This window comes from Trachurus japonicus, chromosome 16 (assembly GCF_045865225.1).
Source record: "Trachurus japonicus isolate A0001 chromosome 16, Traja_1.0".
Lineage (NCBI taxonomy): Eukaryota > Metazoa > Chordata > Actinopteri > Carangiformes > Carangidae > Trachurus > Trachurus japonicus.
In genome coordinates this window covers 36,298,853-36,318,132 of record NC_140922.1, presented here as the reverse complement: position 1 = coordinate 36,318,132, position 19,280 = coordinate 36,298,853, and the positions used below count along the sequence as shown (strand labels likewise).

At 42.1% G+C, this 19,280-nt stretch overlaps 2 protein-coding genes across 2 annotated transcripts in view; one reads left to right on the top strand and one right to left on the bottom strand.

Moving 5' to 3' along the window:
- LOC146972841 (SMAD family member 4-like) overlaps positions 1-6,764 on the bottom strand; it is a 23,949-nt gene extending 17,185 nt beyond the window's left edge. The window contains exon 1 of the mRNA XM_085803274.1: positions 6,463-6,764. Within this exon, the coding sequence (XP_085659400.1) occupies positions 6,463-6,759 (297 nt within the window). The 5' untranslated portion in view covers positions 6,760-6,764. The remainder of the gene's footprint in view (positions 1-6,462) is intronic.
- Positions 6,765-12,972: 6,208 nt separating this feature from the next.
- On the top strand, positions 12,973-19,252 carry LOC146972840 (uncharacterized). The gene is made up of 5 exons (XM_085803273.1): positions 12,973-13,063; positions 13,802-13,952; positions 15,451-15,652; positions 16,650-16,715; positions 18,934-19,252. Exons 1-5 carry the CDS (start codon positions 12,975-12,977, stop codon positions 19,245-19,247), a joined length of 822 nt encoding a protein of 273 aa, XP_085659399.1. The 5' UTR covers positions 12,973-12,974; the 3' UTR covers positions 19,248-19,252.
- Positions 19,253-19,280: the final 28 nt, after the last annotated feature.

The following is a 19,280-nucleotide window of genomic DNA, read 5'->3' as shown; positions in this document are numbered from 1 at the left end:
CCTTCTCAATATTTTTCAACACCTCACCGCCGCTTCAAGCTGTAACCATTTACATCAGTGACACTTTTAACTGAACAGTTCTAGTTTGTGATAAAGACTCTAGACCACTATGATACAACAGAATTAAAAATAGGCTGGGATAATAAATCAAAGGAAAAGTTTATAAAAAAAAAAAAACATTGCTCCACTCTCAAAAAACAAAAACAACAATCTTCTTTTCTTTTTTATGTACCAGTTCCTCTTTGTTTTTTAATAAAATGAATAAATTCACACACTTTCACAATGTTTTTTAGGACTCAAACTCTTGGACAGCTAATTCAGAAAAAATACCTTCAAAATTTAAGACTTTATAAAGTCATGAAAAGACTTTTTAATACTTTTTAAGGGTCTTAATTTTCCCAAAATTGATTTATCACCTTTTAATACTTTTCAAGACCCCGCGGATACCCTGTAATTACAAAAATGTCCACACATAAATAGTAATGTTTGTCCAATCATTGGTTTTATAAACTTTACAAACATCAGATTAGTCTAAACGGTGATATAGTGACATGAAAAATGAGATAAATATAGTGAAACTCTTGTTCTCATGCTGGTTTTCTACCAGGAAGTAGTTGCTCTGTCTCCTCCTGTTGTGCTAATAAAGTTGTGAAGATTCAAAGTGAGAACAGAACAGACAGAAGGAGCCGTTTGTACAGACTGTGGTTAGTGAACTAACGACAACACTGAGACGCGTACACATTCCACACACACACACACACACACACACACACACACACACACACACACACACACACACACACACACACACACACACACACACACACACACACACACACACACACACACTCTGTCTGGCTTAACTCTTAGCCCCGCCCCTTTCCTGTGTTGCAGACAAAACAACCAGCCGCCCTTCCTCCTCCTCCTCCTCCTCCTCCTCCTCCTCCTCCTCCTCCTCCTCCTCATGGAGACACTCTGCTCACTGGATTCATCTGATTATGGGATGTTTGTGTAGTTTTCTTGTGTAGCTGTGTGTAGTTTCTTCCGTGTGTTTTAAACAGCCAGACCTCATCTGGTCTGATCGGGTCTGGCTGTCTAAAAGTGTTAACTCATTGAGTGCCGCGCTCCTTTCCAAAGTTTTAGTCAAGTGTACCGGCAAATTAGACCATATTTGACTTTTTATTTTAGAGCCATAGTGTATTCTATATTATTGCCACCAACACATACTGTAGCTCATTTGAAAGGTTTAACTTTATCCTTCAAATGGCCACAAACCGTTTGTTTCTACGTGCCTCCGTTCCTGAGAAAAGTCAAGCTAAACATGGCTGGGTTTCACCAAAATCCCTCCTTTTTTTCTAGAAAAGGAGATAGAGCGTCTTTTATGAAAGGTGCGCTGTTTGTGTCTGTCGCTCTTCTCACACTCGCATTTCTGGATCAAAGGGCTCGTATAAGATAAATATACACAACAATTGTTGTTCTATTCACTAAACCACCATCGGGGGCGGGGGGGGCGCCACTAAACAGCAATAACACAGACGCACCGTGCCGTGTCACAGCCTCTCGCCGCGGAACGTGAGGCTCTGTCGGCCACAGCGGCTCGCGAACACCGGTCCCGCCGGTGGTCGCGGTCCTTCTGTGGTACGGGTCGGTGGTGCCGGTCTGCTTTGACCCAGAGACCATCAGATTTTACCGCGGGAGGACTTTGGGGAGGACACGGTGTTGCTCCAGATGAAGACCGGGCGGGACAGTGGGCTGAGAGCTTCCTGGTTCAGCTCCCAGCTGCTGCAGCCTCGCAGGTGAGAGCGGAGCAGCAGCGGAGCAGCTGCGCTGCATCTGCATGCAGAACTCCGTTTGCAGAAGCTGAGTTATGATAAAAACTTCCAGATCATGAGCTGTCATGTGACTTTGATCGTCATCTATTTCAGTTCTCCTCGTCGTAGAGTCCCCAAATTTACATATAATGTGTATTAAAGTGTCTATTTTCATAATTTAAAAAAAAAGCAAAAAACGAAAAATTTCGTTTTTGGCACTCAACGCATGGGAACGAAAAACGAGAAATTACGTGGTTGGCACTCAATGAGTTAAAAAGAAAATTTAAAAAAGGGAAATATACAATAGATTAGTCAAATACATTGTGAATATTTCCCCATGTGTTTCAAATTCAAACTCAAAATTTCAATTTCAAATTTCATTAAATTCTCCAGTAGTTGGGAAAATGTCTTAATTTGTGGAATAATCAAAAATGAACTTAACTTTATTTACTTTATCACTGTTATAGTTTCAAAATCAGGTGCAAAATATAAATCAATGAATGTATAAATATATACCACATGATAAATGTTGTTTATTTGACCAGTTTGAATTGAATCTAAATCCCATGTTGCTCCTGAATCCACCAAACTGCTGGATCAAAGTTTCCCTGATCGGACTACAAAGTTCTGATCAACACAAACTGAGGTTTGATCCAGATTAAAACTGAGACTGATCTGGTTTTAGTTTAGAAACAAGATCTGATCTGATCAATGATCCAGAATCTGATTACCTGTAGATTACCTTTTTACAACTGGGCTGTGGAGGCAACGACAGCAGGTTCTGGTTCTGGTTCTGGTTCTGGTTCTGGTTCTGACAGATAATGAGCTTTTACTTTATATTCTGGATTTGTGCGCGCAAGAGACCCACATCTGAATGGCCCACACACACACACACACACACACACACACTAGGTCTGTCACTTTTTATTCGACATTCGAATATTCATTTGAATGTTTATGGAGGTTATTTTCTATCATAAATCAAGAGCATATTATGTTGATTTGAGAGCATTACTTTTTGATTTGACGTTCAGAAAACTCTGCTCTCATATTCAAATTTACTCTGCTCGCGCTCAAACTATGTGCTCGATGTTTAAACCTGTGCTCTCGGATTCAAAGTTGCCCTGCTCGTGCTCAAACTGTGTGCTCGCACTTGGTCACAGCTGCCTGCGCAGAGTGTTTCCTCTTGCGCGGAGGAAAGTCCTGCTCTCGGATCTCTGCTCTGCTCACGGAGTTTCTGTCAACTGTCAACCAATAGAAGACCGGCTACTGTTGACCAATCAGATCATCCCTACTTCTATGCTTCTTTGTGGGTGCGTTCACTGTAATTCAAGGAGATGGTGGGTTACCATGTGTGATTAAAAACATGATCACGCATGGTAACCCACCATCTCTTGTTAAGCGTTTCAATGAAAAAAAAAAAAAAATCATAAAAATCAAATAGCATAACATGAGGGTGCCGGCAGGGCCGGGATTCGAACCAGCGGTCCCATGATCAACAAAAAGAGCTACTGTCATCTGCCTTAACCACTGTACCATCACAGCACTTACAAGTGACACTTGGCATTTAGACTATAAAACATATATACCGATGAACGTGGATAGAAAAAGAAACATACATAAGGCACCCATCCGCTACTACTGCTAGTTTGTGTTTATATAGCTACCTATTGTAATGAAAAGCACGGGCGCTCGTGTATTAATTAACTGATATTTTATTCCAAAAGTTGTCAAAACATAAAGGGAGCCGCCACATTTAACAGCCTGTGGGGCGGAAATAGATAAACCCGGTAGAAAGAGTGCCCGCCCGTATGTGACGCTCCTTGAATTACAGTGAACGCACCCACAAAGAAGCATAGAAGTAGGGATGATCTGATTGGTCAACAGTAGCCGGTCTTCTATTGGTTGACAGTTGACAGAAACTCCGTGAGCAGAGCAGAGATCCGAGAGCAGGACTTTCCTCCGCGCAAGAGGAAACACTCTGCGCAGGCAGCTGTGACCAAGTGCGAGCACACAGTTTGAGCACGAGCAGGGCAAACTTGAATGCGAAAGCAAAGTTTGAGCACGAGCAGGGCAACTTTGAATCCGAGAGCACAGGTTTAAACATCGAGCACATAGTTTGAGCGCGAGCAGAGTAAATTTGAATATGAGAGCAGAGTTTTCTGAACGTCAAATCAAAAAGTAATGCTCTCAAATCAACATAATATGCTCTTGATTTATGATAGAAAATAACCTCCATAAATGTTCATTCGAATGTGGGGGGAAAAGTTCGTAATGACCTGCTCGATATGCAGGCTGCAGCAGAGATTCTCTATTTACCGTCTTTGGCTGCAGTGCCCGGTGCCTGCATAGCGCCCATGGATGTATTATATTAACGATAGAAACGGAGCCAGTTTACTTTCTGTGCCCATATTAACCGCTGGTGTGGTGTCGCGGTGTGCAGCTCCGCGGCCGGCTCGTGCCCTGCAGCGTCTGGTCTATTTTGTGTGAGAGCTGCGAGCGATCGCGTCAAGCTGGGCAGGAAGTCAAACATGAAACAACGAGAGTATCCGGTCAATTTTCAAAATACAACACCGCGACTGTGTGTGCTGCGGCGGCGCGGGGGGGGGGGATCATATTCGAATATATCCGAACAAATTACGGGTCATTCAATATTCGTTCTAACCTCATTTTAACCAAGGTGGCGGCCACAATCCGCCCGGCGGCTCGCCTTTGACTTCAGCGTCAACTTTTTTAAAATTTTGCAGCAAGACATGCTGTCATCACTCCGTCTTCTTTCTCTTTCCCTCTGGGACGCACTGGCCGCGCAGGGTAAACTAACGATCTGATTGGCTCATTGAGTGAAGCAGTTGTATTGACCTATAGCTGAGCCCGCTGTCCCATCGGAAAACAATGCTCCAGGAAAATGATCATTCATTTATTAGAGATCGGTCTCGGGTCTGGATCGAACCATCAGGTCCGCCATTTCTTTGATGCCTGACATAGAGGCTTGTTTATGCCGTTACGTGCAGCGGCTGTCGTCCGTCTGCCGTCTGCCCAATTTCACGTGAATGCAGCATGAAAAATACCATTGAGTTGCTTGAGATACACAACCACAACGCTAGATGGGAGGAATTCCTACACAATGTCCCTTTAATCAAGGAGGGACAATACCTAATACTTCCAGTCAGGGCCTGAAGTTAAGTTTTTTGGCCACCAGCCACTGTGGCAGGTAGATTTTGAAATCTACCTGCCACAGTGGTTTTTTACCAAACCAAAATGTTTGTTGCCTAAAATAAACAGTATTCTTTTCGTTGTATTTTCAAGCACCTGAATAGTGTAATTATTTTCTTTTTTCTTTTTATTTATTTTACTTTTTTTTTTAGTTACAATATTCAACCTGACCGTCCCTGCTGCTCATACTGTAACGTACATGTACAGTTGGTAGTGATTCCATCAACGTCAGGACAATTGAGGGAAAACCCTGCCTTCACCTCCCAAACGACAGCTGTCAGACAACTTTCCAGCGCAGCCACGAGCCGCGAGTGATCCCGTCAAGCCGGGCAGGAAGTCGCACAAAGAAACAGCGAGAGAATCAGGTTAATTTTCAAAATAAAACACAGCGATTGACAAATGCAATGATGTGAACGGGAGGGCTCCGGCTCGTACATGACTTCCGTTGCTCGGCGCTTCGCAGCGATTCCGCAGCCGGTTTACCGCGTGTATAATGTCAACGTCAGTCAGAGGAGTCGACACGGTCCGCCGGGCAAAGTTGTATTTTTTCAGTACTCACGGTAGGCTACCGGGAAAAAAAAAGGCAGGTACACATAGGCTACCTGATTGGTCAACAACACAACACTTGGTCAGTATTGTGTTGTCTTATTGGCTACACGCCAATGTGGCAGGTAGATTGACATTTTCAACCGCCAATCACAAAAGTTACCCGCATTTGGCGTGTCGGCGGGTGCCAATTTCATGCCCTGCTTCCAGTCATCGGTATGATAGAGGCTAAAAACAGACTATTTTCATGAAGAGTAGAAAACACAGTTTGGTTTTACGAAAGTAAAGAAATCATTGTTACAAAACATGAGCAGCTCTCGGCCATTTTCATTTTGTGAACGTAGCTCCTGGTCCACGCCCACATCTCTGACATCATCTCTGACATCATCTCTGACATCATCCTCAGTGAACAGGTGGAGGTGTTGTGTGTGTGTGTGTGTTATATCCATAAATGTAAATGGTCGTCCAAAAAACCATATTTTTATGAGTTTAAAATAGAAATCAGATATTACATGCAGCTATTACAAAATATGAAAGACAGAAAAGCTATAAAAACCTTAGAATATTATAAATTATTGCAAACAACTATTTAATAATACCTATAATATATGTATTGTATTATATATATTATGTTATGTAGTAATATAGTATATATATGATATATATGATGTAGTATATATATATATATATCAATATATAATAATATAGTGTTGTTGGTACGCCTTTCAGTGTATATATGTATATATTTTTGTTTGTCTATTCATTGTATGTTTATTGTCTGAATACTTGTATGTTTGTATATATAAATGTTTAATAAAAAAATAAAAAAAAAGGTTGTGTGTGTGTGTGTGTGTGTGTGTGTGTGTGTGTGGTTGCCGTGGCGACCGCCTACCTGCAGCCGTCCGTCCAGCGTCCTCTGGATGGTGACGCAGCTGCTGGGCTGGAGGCCGTTGGTGGTAACCGCGGTGATGAGCGCGTCCAGCTCGTCCTTCTTCTCCTTCAGCTTCTTCACCAGGCTCTCGATCGCCCGCTTGGCGAAGCCCTCGTTCTCTCCTCCTCCGCCGCGGTCGCCGACGGCAACAACGCTGCCGCCGCCGCCGCCGCCGCCCCCCTGGCGGTGACACATGAGGCTGTGGACGATGCTGAGGCAGGCGTCGCCGCTGCTGGGGGCCGAGCCGAGCACCGACATCCTCATCTGGAGGGAAACCATGACAACCAACCACTCATTCATCAATTAATTCCAAAAACGCCCCTCAGGACGGCGCTAGCCACCGCTTTATTTTCCCATCATCCACTGCGTCACACCACAACAGAAGTCGGTTTTCAACTTCCGTTTCATCCCATAGTAGCATTCTAGTGAGCGGCTAACTGGTAGCATTAGCAGCTAACTGGTAGCGTTAGCCACCGGTGTAGACACCAAATGTGGGGGCTCCGGGCTGCCAAAACCGTTTTGACTAAATCTGATGTTTGTTAAGTCTATAAAACAAATTATTGAACAAACATTAGGCTACTATTTCTGTGTGCACGATTTTGTAATTAGTCATGGTTATCGTAGTTGTTAGCTTTGCTGCTACAGCTAACAGCAGCAGCAAACTAATCAATCAGGACGTCAGCTGTTAAAACCCTCCCGTTGTGGGACACGACATGAAACTACTCCAGTTAGCTCAGTCATGTTGGAACTAGGATATCCGCTGGAGAAAATATTTATTTCATGGACCGTTTAATGAGTTATTTAAGACACTGCTAACAGCTAACAGCTAACGGTTAGCCCAGCTAACGTTAATCTAAATGTAATGAATGGAGTGTCATGGCGACACCCAGCGTCGTTCTCCGGAAAGTGGTGGATAGAGCTGCCAAAACTACGAAAAATATTTTTAAGAAATCATTCATACTGCATGCAATCACAATATTAAATTCACAAATGCATTTCAGGACACTTTGGAGCTCTGTATATATCACCTTTTTACTCTTTTATTCTTTTACTCTTTTGCTATGCTATTTATTGTGTGTTATTGTGTTGTATTTTATGTGGTCTTATGCGGTGAAGCCAAAGACACATTTCCACATTGTGGACAATAAAGATATTGAATTGAATTGAATTGAATTGAATTAAACACTCACACGGTGAAGCTGTTTCACTACATTACATCATGTCTCTGACACACACACGCACGCATGCACACACAGTCTTGATCTCACTGATCAGTCTGAGAACCAATCAGCTTTCAGCTTTCAACCTGGCATCGATTACTTAGGTTCATGCCTCAATACAGGTAGAGACAGACAGGTAACAAAAACAGAATCATAACTGTATGTATTTTTAATGTGTCATGTCATTGGTATGATTTTAGATGTATTGTACATTTTATAATGTTGTTATGTAACTTTGATGTCTTTCTTCTTACCTTCTTGTTTCTACTAAAAGCCTAGTAGGGACGGGAGTGTGAAACTAGCTTCAGCTCTAATCTCTGTCTGCAGAACATCAGTCACATCGACCTGTTTGTAACGAGTAGAAGTGTCACTATGTTAATTAACCTGCATTGTCCCGATCAAAGAAACAGAATTAAATTAAAGGTAGAGACAGACAGGTAGAGAGACAGAGACAGATTGTATTGGAGGCTATATATGTGTATATGTTGAAATGTTTCATATTGGATATTTGTTATATTGAAATATCTTTGTAAATAGTTTGTAAAATGCTTCTGTTCATGCCAATAAAGCTGTTTGAATTGAATTGAACTGACAAGTAAAGACAGACAGACAGACAGAGATAGACAGGTGGAGAAACAGAGATAGACAGGTAAAGAAAGAGACAGGTATAGAGTCTGTGGTGAATCAACAGTTGTAACCCTGTAAACAGTCTGAGCAGCTCCACTCACCAGACTGAGCTCTGTCCTCTGTCCTCTGTCCTCCAGCTGAGACCTGAGGTCCTCTATGAGACGGAGAGTCCCACACAGACACGGACTGACACACACACACGCTGAGACTGAGTCTGAGACTGAGCTCTGTCCTCGTCCTCTCTCTGTGATCCAGACTGACTGAGGAGGGGAGGAGGAGAGGAGGGGGGGGGAGGGAGGTGTCATGGCCCGACAGCCAGACATAACAGGAAGTCAGCCGATACCTAGAGCTGGAGTTGGAGAATAAGAGCAGCTGGAGGAGGAGAGGAGGAGGAGAGGAGAGGAGAGGAGGAGGAGAGGAGAGGAGGAGAGGAGGGGGAGAGGAGGAGGGGGAGAGGAGGAGAGGAGGGGGAGGAGATTTTTTTGATTTTTTAAAACCAAACTTTAATTATCAGTCCATACTATGTCACACAACTCTATCAAATTCAATCACACACTTGTGACAGAGAAAAACAGAGGAGAAGAGAGGAGGAGAGGAGAGGAGATGGGGAGGAGGAGAAGAGAGGAGGAGAGGAGAGGAGGAGGTAGGGAGAGGAGGAGGAAAGGAGGAGAGGAGGAGGTAGGGAGAGGAGGAGGAAAGGAGGAAAGGAGGAGGAGGAGAGCAGGAGCTGCTGCTGAGGAGAGGAGGAGAGGAGGAGGAGAGGAGGGGAGAAGGAGGAGGAGCTGGGGGAGAGGAGGAGAGGAGAGAGGAGGAGGAGAGGAGAGGAGGAGGAGAGGAGGAGGAGAGGAGGAGGAGGAGGAGGAGGAGAAGAGGAGGAGAGGAGAGGAGGGCAGCTGGCCCAGAGACTCTGCTCCTCTGGCTGACTGACAGGTTTTCACAATAAAAGCACTGGACTTAGCTTCAGACTACAGCTGAAAACAAGTCATTATTAATACAGCCAATGAAAACTAGTCAACCCACCCCCCCTTTTTTTTCTTTCTTTTCTTTAAATTATTATTATTACAACATTTTTGTTTTTAAAACATGTAAAGTACTTTTGCTAATGTTGAACGCAGGTCAAGGTTAATGGAGGAATGTGTTGTACAAGTGTAATTTACAAAGATCTAGTCCAAAACTAAATCAGAAAAGACTTTAAAATAACGTGAATCAAGTATAACTGTATATATATTATACATTATACATCTCCTCTGAAGAAAAAAATAAAAATAAACTGGCCTTCACTTTGAAAAAATCAAAGTAAAACAGACAGGTGAAGCCAGCAGGTATCAGATTAACAGATTAACAGGTAATTTACAAAGGCTTTAAATCAATCTTTAGTGTTTGATGGATCTCACTCACCAAGAAAACTAACTTCACAGCTTCTCTACTGGATGCACTTGTTGCTACAACGTCACCTTTTATTTTGAAGGGCTGTAGCCGGAAACACGTTGCTATCTTCTTCCGACAGTCTGTGGTTAGATAGAAAGTTTGTTTGTGCGCGTGACTTCTGTAAAAGTTTCAAATTATATTCACTGAACTTGTCTGCCATTATAACTTGTTCTATATATATTTTTAATTATTTTTTTATTTTATTTTAATGTCATTTTTATAATTTATTTCCTTTATTAGACTTATTTATTTATATACTTATAATTTTGTCATTTTTATATTTCTTGTATTATTTATCCACTATATATTATGTATTTAAATGTTTTGATAATGTTTGTCCTTATATCATTTCGTTGTGTGCTTTTGTCATGTCTTGGAATGTCTGTCGCTTTGTTTTTTTGTTCCTTTTTCAATTGTTCATGATATTTGATGATAAATAAAGTTGAAAAAAAAAAAAGACTTGGATCTCACCAAGAAAACTAACTTCACAGCTTCTCTACTGTATGAATGCACTTGTTACAACGTCTCCTTTTATTTTGAAGGGTTGACTGTCTGTGGTTAGAGAGTTTGTTTGTGGGCGTGACTTCTGTAAAAGTGTGAGAGCCAATCAGAGCTCTCCTCTCCAGTGCTCTACCGGCATCTAGTGGAGAATTTAGCGCGGTGCAGTTAACCAGGAAAACACAACAGAATCGGTGTAATAATCAATAATCAATAACCAATGTTTCTGCAGTGAACATTCGTTAGATCATTTTAGGATTTCAGTCACAGATTGTTGGATTACTGATCTGATTAAAACTTTTCACTTCTTGATGTGAGCTGGATAAACAGCAGAACATGAATGAATGGATGGATGGATGGATTAATCAATGAAACTATTGATTTAAGCCACATCTACCTAAGTAAGTAGACTGACTGATCCTGTTCCTTTAACAAACATTTTACAGTGAATAGTCAACAAGTGATTGAACTGTTTAAACTCTTCTCAATGTCCACACATCAAACATTATGAACACAAAACGGAGGAATCTCAGACATAAATGTAATCTCATCGTTACAGTTTGATACTGTAGAGTTTTTACAGATATGATTTAATTCCCAATCACTAAATAACAGCAGATTGACGAATACCATGAATGTAAATTATCTCTATAAAGCCTTTTTACAGTCTATGAGCCTGACACTTTTAATATGTTCTACTGACATAATATTTATTTAAGTGTTTCCCAGCACTTTTGTTATTTATCGCTGCAGTAAAGAAGAGGAATATTCTGGATTAAACTGGACCGTTAGCTGCAGTTAGCTGCAGGATGTGCGTTACTTGACCTTGAACTTAAAAACTTCTAGTTCCGGCCTTCACCTGTGATTGTGTCCCTGTGATCGGCGCTGGAGAAACAGCAGCAGGTGAGCGGACAGGTACAGGTGAGTCCAGGTGTGTGTGTTTATGTGTAACAAGAGGTTTAGCTAACCTGTGCTATGCTAACTAGCCTGCCGTGGTGAAGCCAACTGATGCTGCGTTCAAGAAAAATCTGAACCTCCGACGTTTTTAATGTATTTTGGCATTAAAAGTGCATTTCTAATTTTTTTTTTATTTTTATGAATTTTGTTTTTCCACAACTGAATCTCGGAGAAGTGAGGGTAGATTTGTTTCTCTTTCTACTTTTCCCGAGTGGGAACTCCGACGTGAGGCTACGAATGCACTTCTTCAAGTAGGCTAGGAGGTCGGAAAGCCAGGAGTTCCGAGTTGACAGCGAACGCAGCATTAGCTCAGAGCGGTTTGGCGGGAACTAGGCTGCGGAGCTAACAGCAGCCAGGTGCTACAGGCTAACTGATTAGCAGCAGTGGATGCAGTCAGTGGGTTACAGTCGGTCAGCAGGTGTGTGTGTCTGCTCCGGAGCACAGGTAAGAGATGACTGCTCCTCCTCACATGAACACAAACACACCTCGGTCAGTTTAGACTTTAATTAATGAGATATCAGCGGTGGGAAGAAGAAGCAGGGCGGACATGTTGGCTAATTAGAGCCCGCGCTCTGACGTCACGGCGGCCACTTGCTTCGTTAGTTTCTGGAGGAGGAAGAAGACAAAATGGTGACTAGTTTCTTTTAATTAAACTGGCGGTTAAGTGTTAACAGTTAAACAGTCCTCCTCTTTTATTAAAAGCAGTTAGCTCAGTAGAGTCAGAGAGCCGTGAACCGTCGCCTTGTTTTCTCGCGTTCTGCTGCCGTTAAAACACACAAACAGCTCCGGTTTATAACGGAAATCTACCGGTAACTTCTCCCCGCGCGGCCTCAGGAAGGAGGACAGGTGTGTTCACTGTGTTCAGTCCCAGTCCTCATAATGTGTCTTCTTGATATTTACATTATTCCTCCTCAGCTACAAAGATTAAAAAGATGATTTGATGTAAAAATCTAAACCATATTTAATGTAAACAGAGGTTGTATTGAACAGAAGAGAACAGGGCACATAACCTCTCCCACTGTTGACACTGTTTCCCACGCTTCCTAGAAAATCTGGAAAATAGTTGACCAATTTTCCAGTCAGGGTAAACACATGGAAAATTAGAAAAAAAAAAATCAAATGTCCTGGAAAAGCTTGAGTTGTCCTGGAAAATGATTTATCACAGCTACCAACCCCCCCCCCCCCCCCCCCCAAAAAAAACATGTTTGTGCTGTTCTATGATAAATTTGTCATAATTTCTAAGCATTTAAGAGATTATTTCATTAGTTAGAGCCATAGACTGCACATCTTTAAATCAGAGAGAATGAGAGAGAGGAATAAACATAGAAACAAACTGGTTCAAATGTACAAAACAAGGTGGTACCATTGTAGAAAAGAAGACTTCTCCAAAGCATGAATGGGACAGGAGATGGATCAGTGTACGTACGGCGTAAAAACTCATGTCCTGTGACGCCAAGTTGTTACCATGGTTACACATGCAGATACTTTAGTACAACTATTTAAATTATCTGGAATTTATTGGATTACATCACAGAAACCAAAGTGAGACAGAGACATTGGTGGTTAAATAAAGATGTGACTGCAGCTGTGGTCTAGAGGAAACATCCAGAGACCTTGTAGATGTGGACTCAGGACCGGTCTCTGGTCTACAACACCAGTGTTAGTGAGCAGGTAGATGTGTGTATTCGATGAGGTTTAATCATAGTTCAGGTTAATGAGTCTCTGTCTCTGTCTTCAGGTCCAATGAGTCTGACGAAGAGAGAAACGATGGAGTCTCAGTCTTCTAAACCGTTCATCCTGAAGAGCACGTCAGCACTGTCCCTCAACGAGCGGTGAGACACACACACACACACACACACACACACACTTTACGTTTCATTCATTAGTTTATTTGTAATGGGACGGGCTCTACAGTAAATAGGTCAGATATTTAGCTCCACAAATAACATTACAACAACAATAGATGAAGAGCATAATACTAGTGATGGTGAGATGAACCGTTTCATCAAATTGGTTCACTCAAGGGCAAAGCTTCTTGGGGCTTCAGCTGCTCTACTAGGCCACCTACTGGCCAAAAAGAATTAAACAGGACAAACTATTACAATGATATTAGTGTCTGTAGCTATATTTGAACTTTTTACTGGATTAAACAGGCGGTTTGTAAGAGTCATAAAGGGAAAGTAGGAATGGGGGTGAGGATCAAATACGCAAAATACTTCCTGGAATCCTCGACACGCGCTTCGAAGCCTCGGCACAATAATACAACATACATCACACACACAATGGTTGCACCAGTCAGAAGGAACAAGAGAGGAGAGATGTTAAAGTGCATTTATCAGACAATAAATGTTGTAAAGTTGTTATTTGAGATTCACTAAGGTGTATATGTATTGTAAGTAAATAAAACTAGTGTTAATGTTCACAGAGCTGGTTTCTTAACTGTAACGTATGTTGTTGTGTCGTGTGTTTCATGCTGTGCAAACGCACACACTTGGGTCTGATGAGTGTGTGCATCTCTGATAATAAACCTGTTGCCGTGACAACCTCCATCTCTTCTGCTTGTGCTGCAGCTTCTCTCAGGTTCTGCTGGACCAGGTGTCGGGTCCCGGGGTCGGGGTCATGACCTTGGACCAGACGGCGCTCGCTGCCTCGTCGCCGCCGGTGGTGCTGCTGGTGAAGAAGGAGCCGTCATCGTCCTCGTCCTCGCTGCTCTGTCTGCAGGTGAGTCGCTCCCCGATGTAAACATCAACTAGAATTAGTAGTATTTTAGCCAGGTCGAGAAAATGCTTAGAAAAAAAACCCACGGTGGAGCTGAGAACAGCTGAGTTTCCCTCTACGACATCTAGCCGACATGTGGTCACTGTCTCACGGTGCAGTTCATTAATATGAAGTTCAATCTCAGAGCTGTCTGTCCTCAGACTGTTTTGACTGTCCCTGAACACCACACGGAGACACATGGAGCTCTTTACATCAGGCTGAGTTCAGTAAATCAATATCTAGGCTACTACTGTGATTTAGTGGTTAAATAATAAGATGTAATTCATGTCAGAGCTCATCGTGATAGTGTAGTTGTGTTTACCAGATGTTGTGTTGGTCATAATAGAACAAGTTGCTGCTTGTGTCTGTTGATTTAAACAGTTGAATTATTTCGGAGTCACATTAGAGTTGACACTTAAAGTCAGAGGGAAAAGGTTCAGGGTGTTTTTACTGTTCTATTGGAACAGTGTGTCCCATTATTAAAGGGTTAAACAACAACAGGCTCCTTAGACGTTTGTCATTGTGCTGCTAAAGTAAACTAACACAATAAAGGAATGGTTTTAGACATACAATGTTTCCACCCAAAGGCAAATATTTAATGGTCTAACGGTGCGTTCACACCGGACGCGAGTAAAATATTCGCCTCGTTCTACTCGCTCGAGTTTGCCCGCTGGAATTTTTGATTTTACTTGCGGCATTCGCGCGAATATTTCGCTTGAGTTCAATATTTTGAACGTTTTCGCTTCATTCGCACTGCGTCATTTGCGCCGCCGGCCCAATTTTGCGTCCATTCGCGTCTGTACATTGACTTTGTATGTAATCTTATCACGCCATAAGGATTATGCATCAGCCTACACACAGATAAAGTAGAGTAGAGTAGAGTAGAGAGTAGAGAATACTTAATTCATCCCGAGGAGGGAAATTCATATTAGTGTAGTAGCTCACACGACAATGACACAAAAAAGAAAGAAAGATGGAGCAGGGTCGCCGGATGGAGCAGGGCCGCCGGATGGAGCAGGAACCGCCGGGTGGAGCAGGAACCGCCGGATGGAGCAGGGCCGCCGGGTGGAGCAGGAACCGCTGGGAACCGCCGGATGGAGCAGGACCGATGGTGAAGAGGCAGCTGGGTGGATCAGGATCATTGGTGGAGGGGCCAAACCAAAGTGGTAACAGTCGTGCATTCAGGTTTCTTTCTGCTGGATTATATTTAAAATACGTCTGTGTATCTTCTCGTCGAGTGTGTTGAGCAGAATGTGCTGCATGCCAGGTGGTGGATGGGATGCCTGCACATCGATTATTCGTTATCGTCATGGAAAAAAGGGGCGTCAACGAAATAATTTCGTCATCGTTGATGAAAACAACACTAGTGCCTTGGTGTCAAAAACTCTGACGTTTACCTTCATCCTGCATCTGCTCTTCGTCCTGTACATGTGTTTACATCGTTCTGGTCTGTGTGTCTCAGGGCGTGGGCGTGGGCGTTGCCCGGGGGATGAGGTGGCGTCCGAGGATGAGGAGGAGGAGGAGGAAGAGGAGGAGCGTGTGGACGCGGCTGGGATGGCAGCAGATGGCTCGTTGCCGTAGCGCCGCCCACCGACGACCAGGCTTCTGGAGCTTCACCAGCAAGTACAGCTGGAGAGCTCGGAGAGGCTCGGCCCAGCGCTGGGGTCAGTAGCTCACAGGCCACGCCCCCTTTACCACCCACAGGCCACGCCCCCTTTCTTTCCATCCTTTCCCCTCCCTTCTTTCCCCCCTTCTTCCTTCCTTTTTCTTCCTCCCTTGAACGAATCTGTTCCCTCCCATTTTTCTTTCCTTCCTTCCTTTTTCCCTCCCTTCCTTCCTTCTTTCTCTTCGTCTTTACTTCTTCCTTCCTTTTTGACCCAATCTGTTCCCTCCCTCCTTTTATCCCTTCCTCTTTCCTCCCATCTTTCCCTTTATCCTTCCTTCCTTCCTTCCTTCCCTTCGTCCTTCCTTCTTCCTTCCTTCCTTCCTTGCCCCAGAAGGACAACAGGAGGGTTAAACTCAGACGTACAAGTGTTTTATGTCTGAATATCCAGAACCATCTCAGCTCTAAGTATATGAGGACTGTTTCTGTCCTAGAGGACTGGATAACGAAAGAAATAATTAAGATTATTAAGAATTAATAGTTTAATACGTTTATTTGGATCAGGGACAATGTACAAAATAACATTAGTCTCGAGATGAGAAGAGAAGCCTTGTACCGGATTTAGCTCACTAGCTACTTTCCATCCGTAGTCCCTGGGCAGGTGAGTAAAAACAATAGAAAGGTAAGAATTATCAATTTACACAGCGTTCTAAACATCCATACACATGTGCATAATACACCCTCTCACACATCACAAACACTCAGGACATAGGCCTATTTCATATCAGTTAACAAAACATACAGTTATTAAAATACTTCACACTTTGCCAAGGTTAAAAATAATTTAGGCTCATGATTAATGATTAATGATTAATGCTGACATGACTGATTTCTTAGGATCCATTGTTTGACTTCCCGGGAGAAAACATTGTGAGCTGTGGTCGTCCTCTCTCTCCTAACAGTTCTGTCGTTTGGAAGCGATTCATGTTGTTATTGATCTGTCCAGTGGTCTCACAGTGACCAACGTGTCTGTGTGTCTTGTCTTGTCTCCTCTGCAGGACGAGGACCGCTGCAGCTGCAGAGTCGCCTCCAGACCGGGACCACGGTCCAGAAACTGGCTGCAGGTCCGTGGTTCTCTAACTGTTTTACATCAAACTGACACACATTAGACCAATTAACCCAAAACCCACTGGACAGCATGTTGAAGCAGACACCAGAATTACATGAATATTTGTTCTGAGACTGAAGAACAGTAAGGTTTTGGTCAATGTATAGAATAGAATAGAATAGAAAGACTTTATTGTCTGTTTATCACAGAAAATCATCTCTGGCGCGGCTCAAAAACACATTAAAAGAAGACAGACACTCTTCAGACATAATCAAAGGAATAAAACAAGATAAAAACAAGTTCATCCTGAACTGAGGGGGAAAACACAGCAAACTGCATGTTCATTAAAGTGCTGACAAGGTGATCAGTGGTGTGGTGCATTCAAGTTGTTCAGTTTTTATTAAGAATGTTTATGGCTGTGGAAATTGTAAACTGTCGCGTCCTGACATTCAAATTAGGGACAATTGTGTGGAATTTGTGGAAATATTGTAGAGAAGTGGTACAATTTCTCCAGAAAAGTTCAAACATTTCTAGAAAGAAGTGGTAAAAATTCTCCCAAAAACAAAAAAAGTTTGTAAATTTGTGGTAAAGTGGTAAGATTTAATAAAAAGAAATTATAATAATAAAGTCAAACATTGCCGAGTAAAAAGAGGTAATATTTCTCAAAAGTGGTAGAATTTCTCCCAAAAAAAGTTTTTAAAAAATTCTAGAAGAAACAGGTTAAAAAAAATTCTCAAAATAAGTTTTTTCTTTTTTTTTAATCTAGAAAAAAGTGGTAAAAAAATTTCAAAAAAAAGTTAAAGTGTTTTTTTTGTTTATTTTTTTGAAAAAAAAGTGGTAAGATTTCTTTAAAAATAAAGTTTAAAAAAATTTCAAGAGAAAAAGTGGTAAGATTTCTCAGCGTGGTAGAATTTCTCCAAAACATTTTGAAAATAATTCTAGAAGAAACTGTTGAAAAGAAGTTTTAAAAAAAAAATCTAGAAAAGAGGTAAAAGTAAAAAAAAAAAAAAAAAGAAATTCTAGAAAAGAGGTAAACTTAAAAAAAAAAAATTCTAGAAAAAAGAGGTAAAATTAAAAATAAATAAATAAAAATTCTAGAAAATAGGAGAGGGACCTGTGTGCAGGGACATGGGCGCCGCCATTAGCCCAGCAGATCCATACCGGAAGTCACGACCGGAAGTTGCTCTTCTTGGTGTATATTATTTCTATGTTATTCTAAGAACCCCCTCTCTCTCTCTGGCCTGTCTAGCCTCTACCTGCTCTTTTTACTAAACTTAACCAACTCCTTTCTTCATTGCCTAACCCCAACCAAAGCACCCACCAACGACATTTCATTTATTTTTTCTCTCTCTCTCTCCTGGTCTGCTGTCAGCAGGAGCGGCGCTAGCCGTTAGCCGTTCGGCGCTAGCCGTTAGCCGTTAGCAGCGTTTTTTAATAACTCAATAACTTAATAAACGATCCATGCAAAAAATATTTAGTTAGCTCAATCATGGTGTAACTAAGATATCCGCTGGAAAACAATATTTTATTATGGACCATTGAGTTACTGAGTATTTTTTTTATCTACATAGAAATAATATACACGAAGAAGAGCAACTTCCGGTCGTGACTTCTGGTATGGATCTGGGCTAATGGCGACGCCCATGTCCCTGCATACAGGTACTCTTGGAAAATAGAGGTAAAATTAAAAATTAAAAAATTAAAAATTCTAGAAAAAGAGGTAAAATAAAACATTCTAGAAAAAAGAGGTAAAATTAAAAAATAAATAAAAAAATTCTAGAAAAAAGAGGTAAAATTAAAAATTCTAGAAAAAAAGAGGTAAAATAGAAAATTCTAGAAAAAAGAGGTAAAATTTAAAAAAAATAAAAAAATTCTAGAAAAAAGAGGTAAAATTAATAAATAAAAAAATCTAGGAAAAAAGAGGTAAAATAAAAAATTCTAGAAAAAAAGGTAAAATAAAAAATTGTAGAAAAAAGAGGTAAAATTAAAAAATAACTAAATAAAAAAATTGTAGAAAAAAAAGAGGTAAAATTAAAAATTGTAGAAAAAAGAGGTAAAATTAAAAAATAACTAAATAAAAAAATTCTAGAAAAAAAAGAGGTAAAATTAAAAATTCTTGAAAAAGAGAGGTAAAATTAAAAAGGACCCCACGTTGAGAACCACTGCTCTACACCACTTACCTGTGGACAACACCGACTGAACTGACCACCTGTCTGACCTGTCTCCTCCTGCAGCGCCGCACCTGAGCCTGAACCTGCCGAGGGGCGGGGCCAGCAGCCGGTGGAGGGGCGGGGCCGGACGGTGGAGGGGCGGGGCCAGCGGCCGGTGGAGGGGCGGGGCCAGCAGCGGTGGCGAGCGGGGGCGGGGCCAAGGTGACGCACCGACCAAGAAGCAGCTGGACAAAGACCTGGACCAGTACATGTCTCGGTCCAAGAAGCATCTGGACAAACAGCTGGACGACTACATGTCTCGGTCCCGCAGCCGCCTCGACGCCGAGCTGGACGAGTACATGGCCATGGCCGGGGACGCTCTGAGCCAATGGGACTGAGGGGGCGGGGCCAAGGAGACGCTCTGAGCCAAT

Excerpts from the sequence above, each read along its gene's own strand:
- LOC146972840 (XM_085803273.1), top strand. The coding sequence starts at position 12,975 with ATGAGTCTGACGAAGAGAGAAACGATGGAGTCTCAGTCTTCTAAACCG. Across the intron at positions 13,064-13,801 it reads GCACTGTCCCTCAACGAGCG|CTTCTCTCAGGTTCTGCTGG; the intron begins GTGAGACACACA and ends CTTGTGCTGCAG. Across the intron at positions 15,653-16,649 it reads AGGCTCGGCCCAGCGCTGGG|GACGAGGACCGCTGCAGCTG; the intron begins GTCAGTAGCTCA and ends TCTCCTCTGCAG.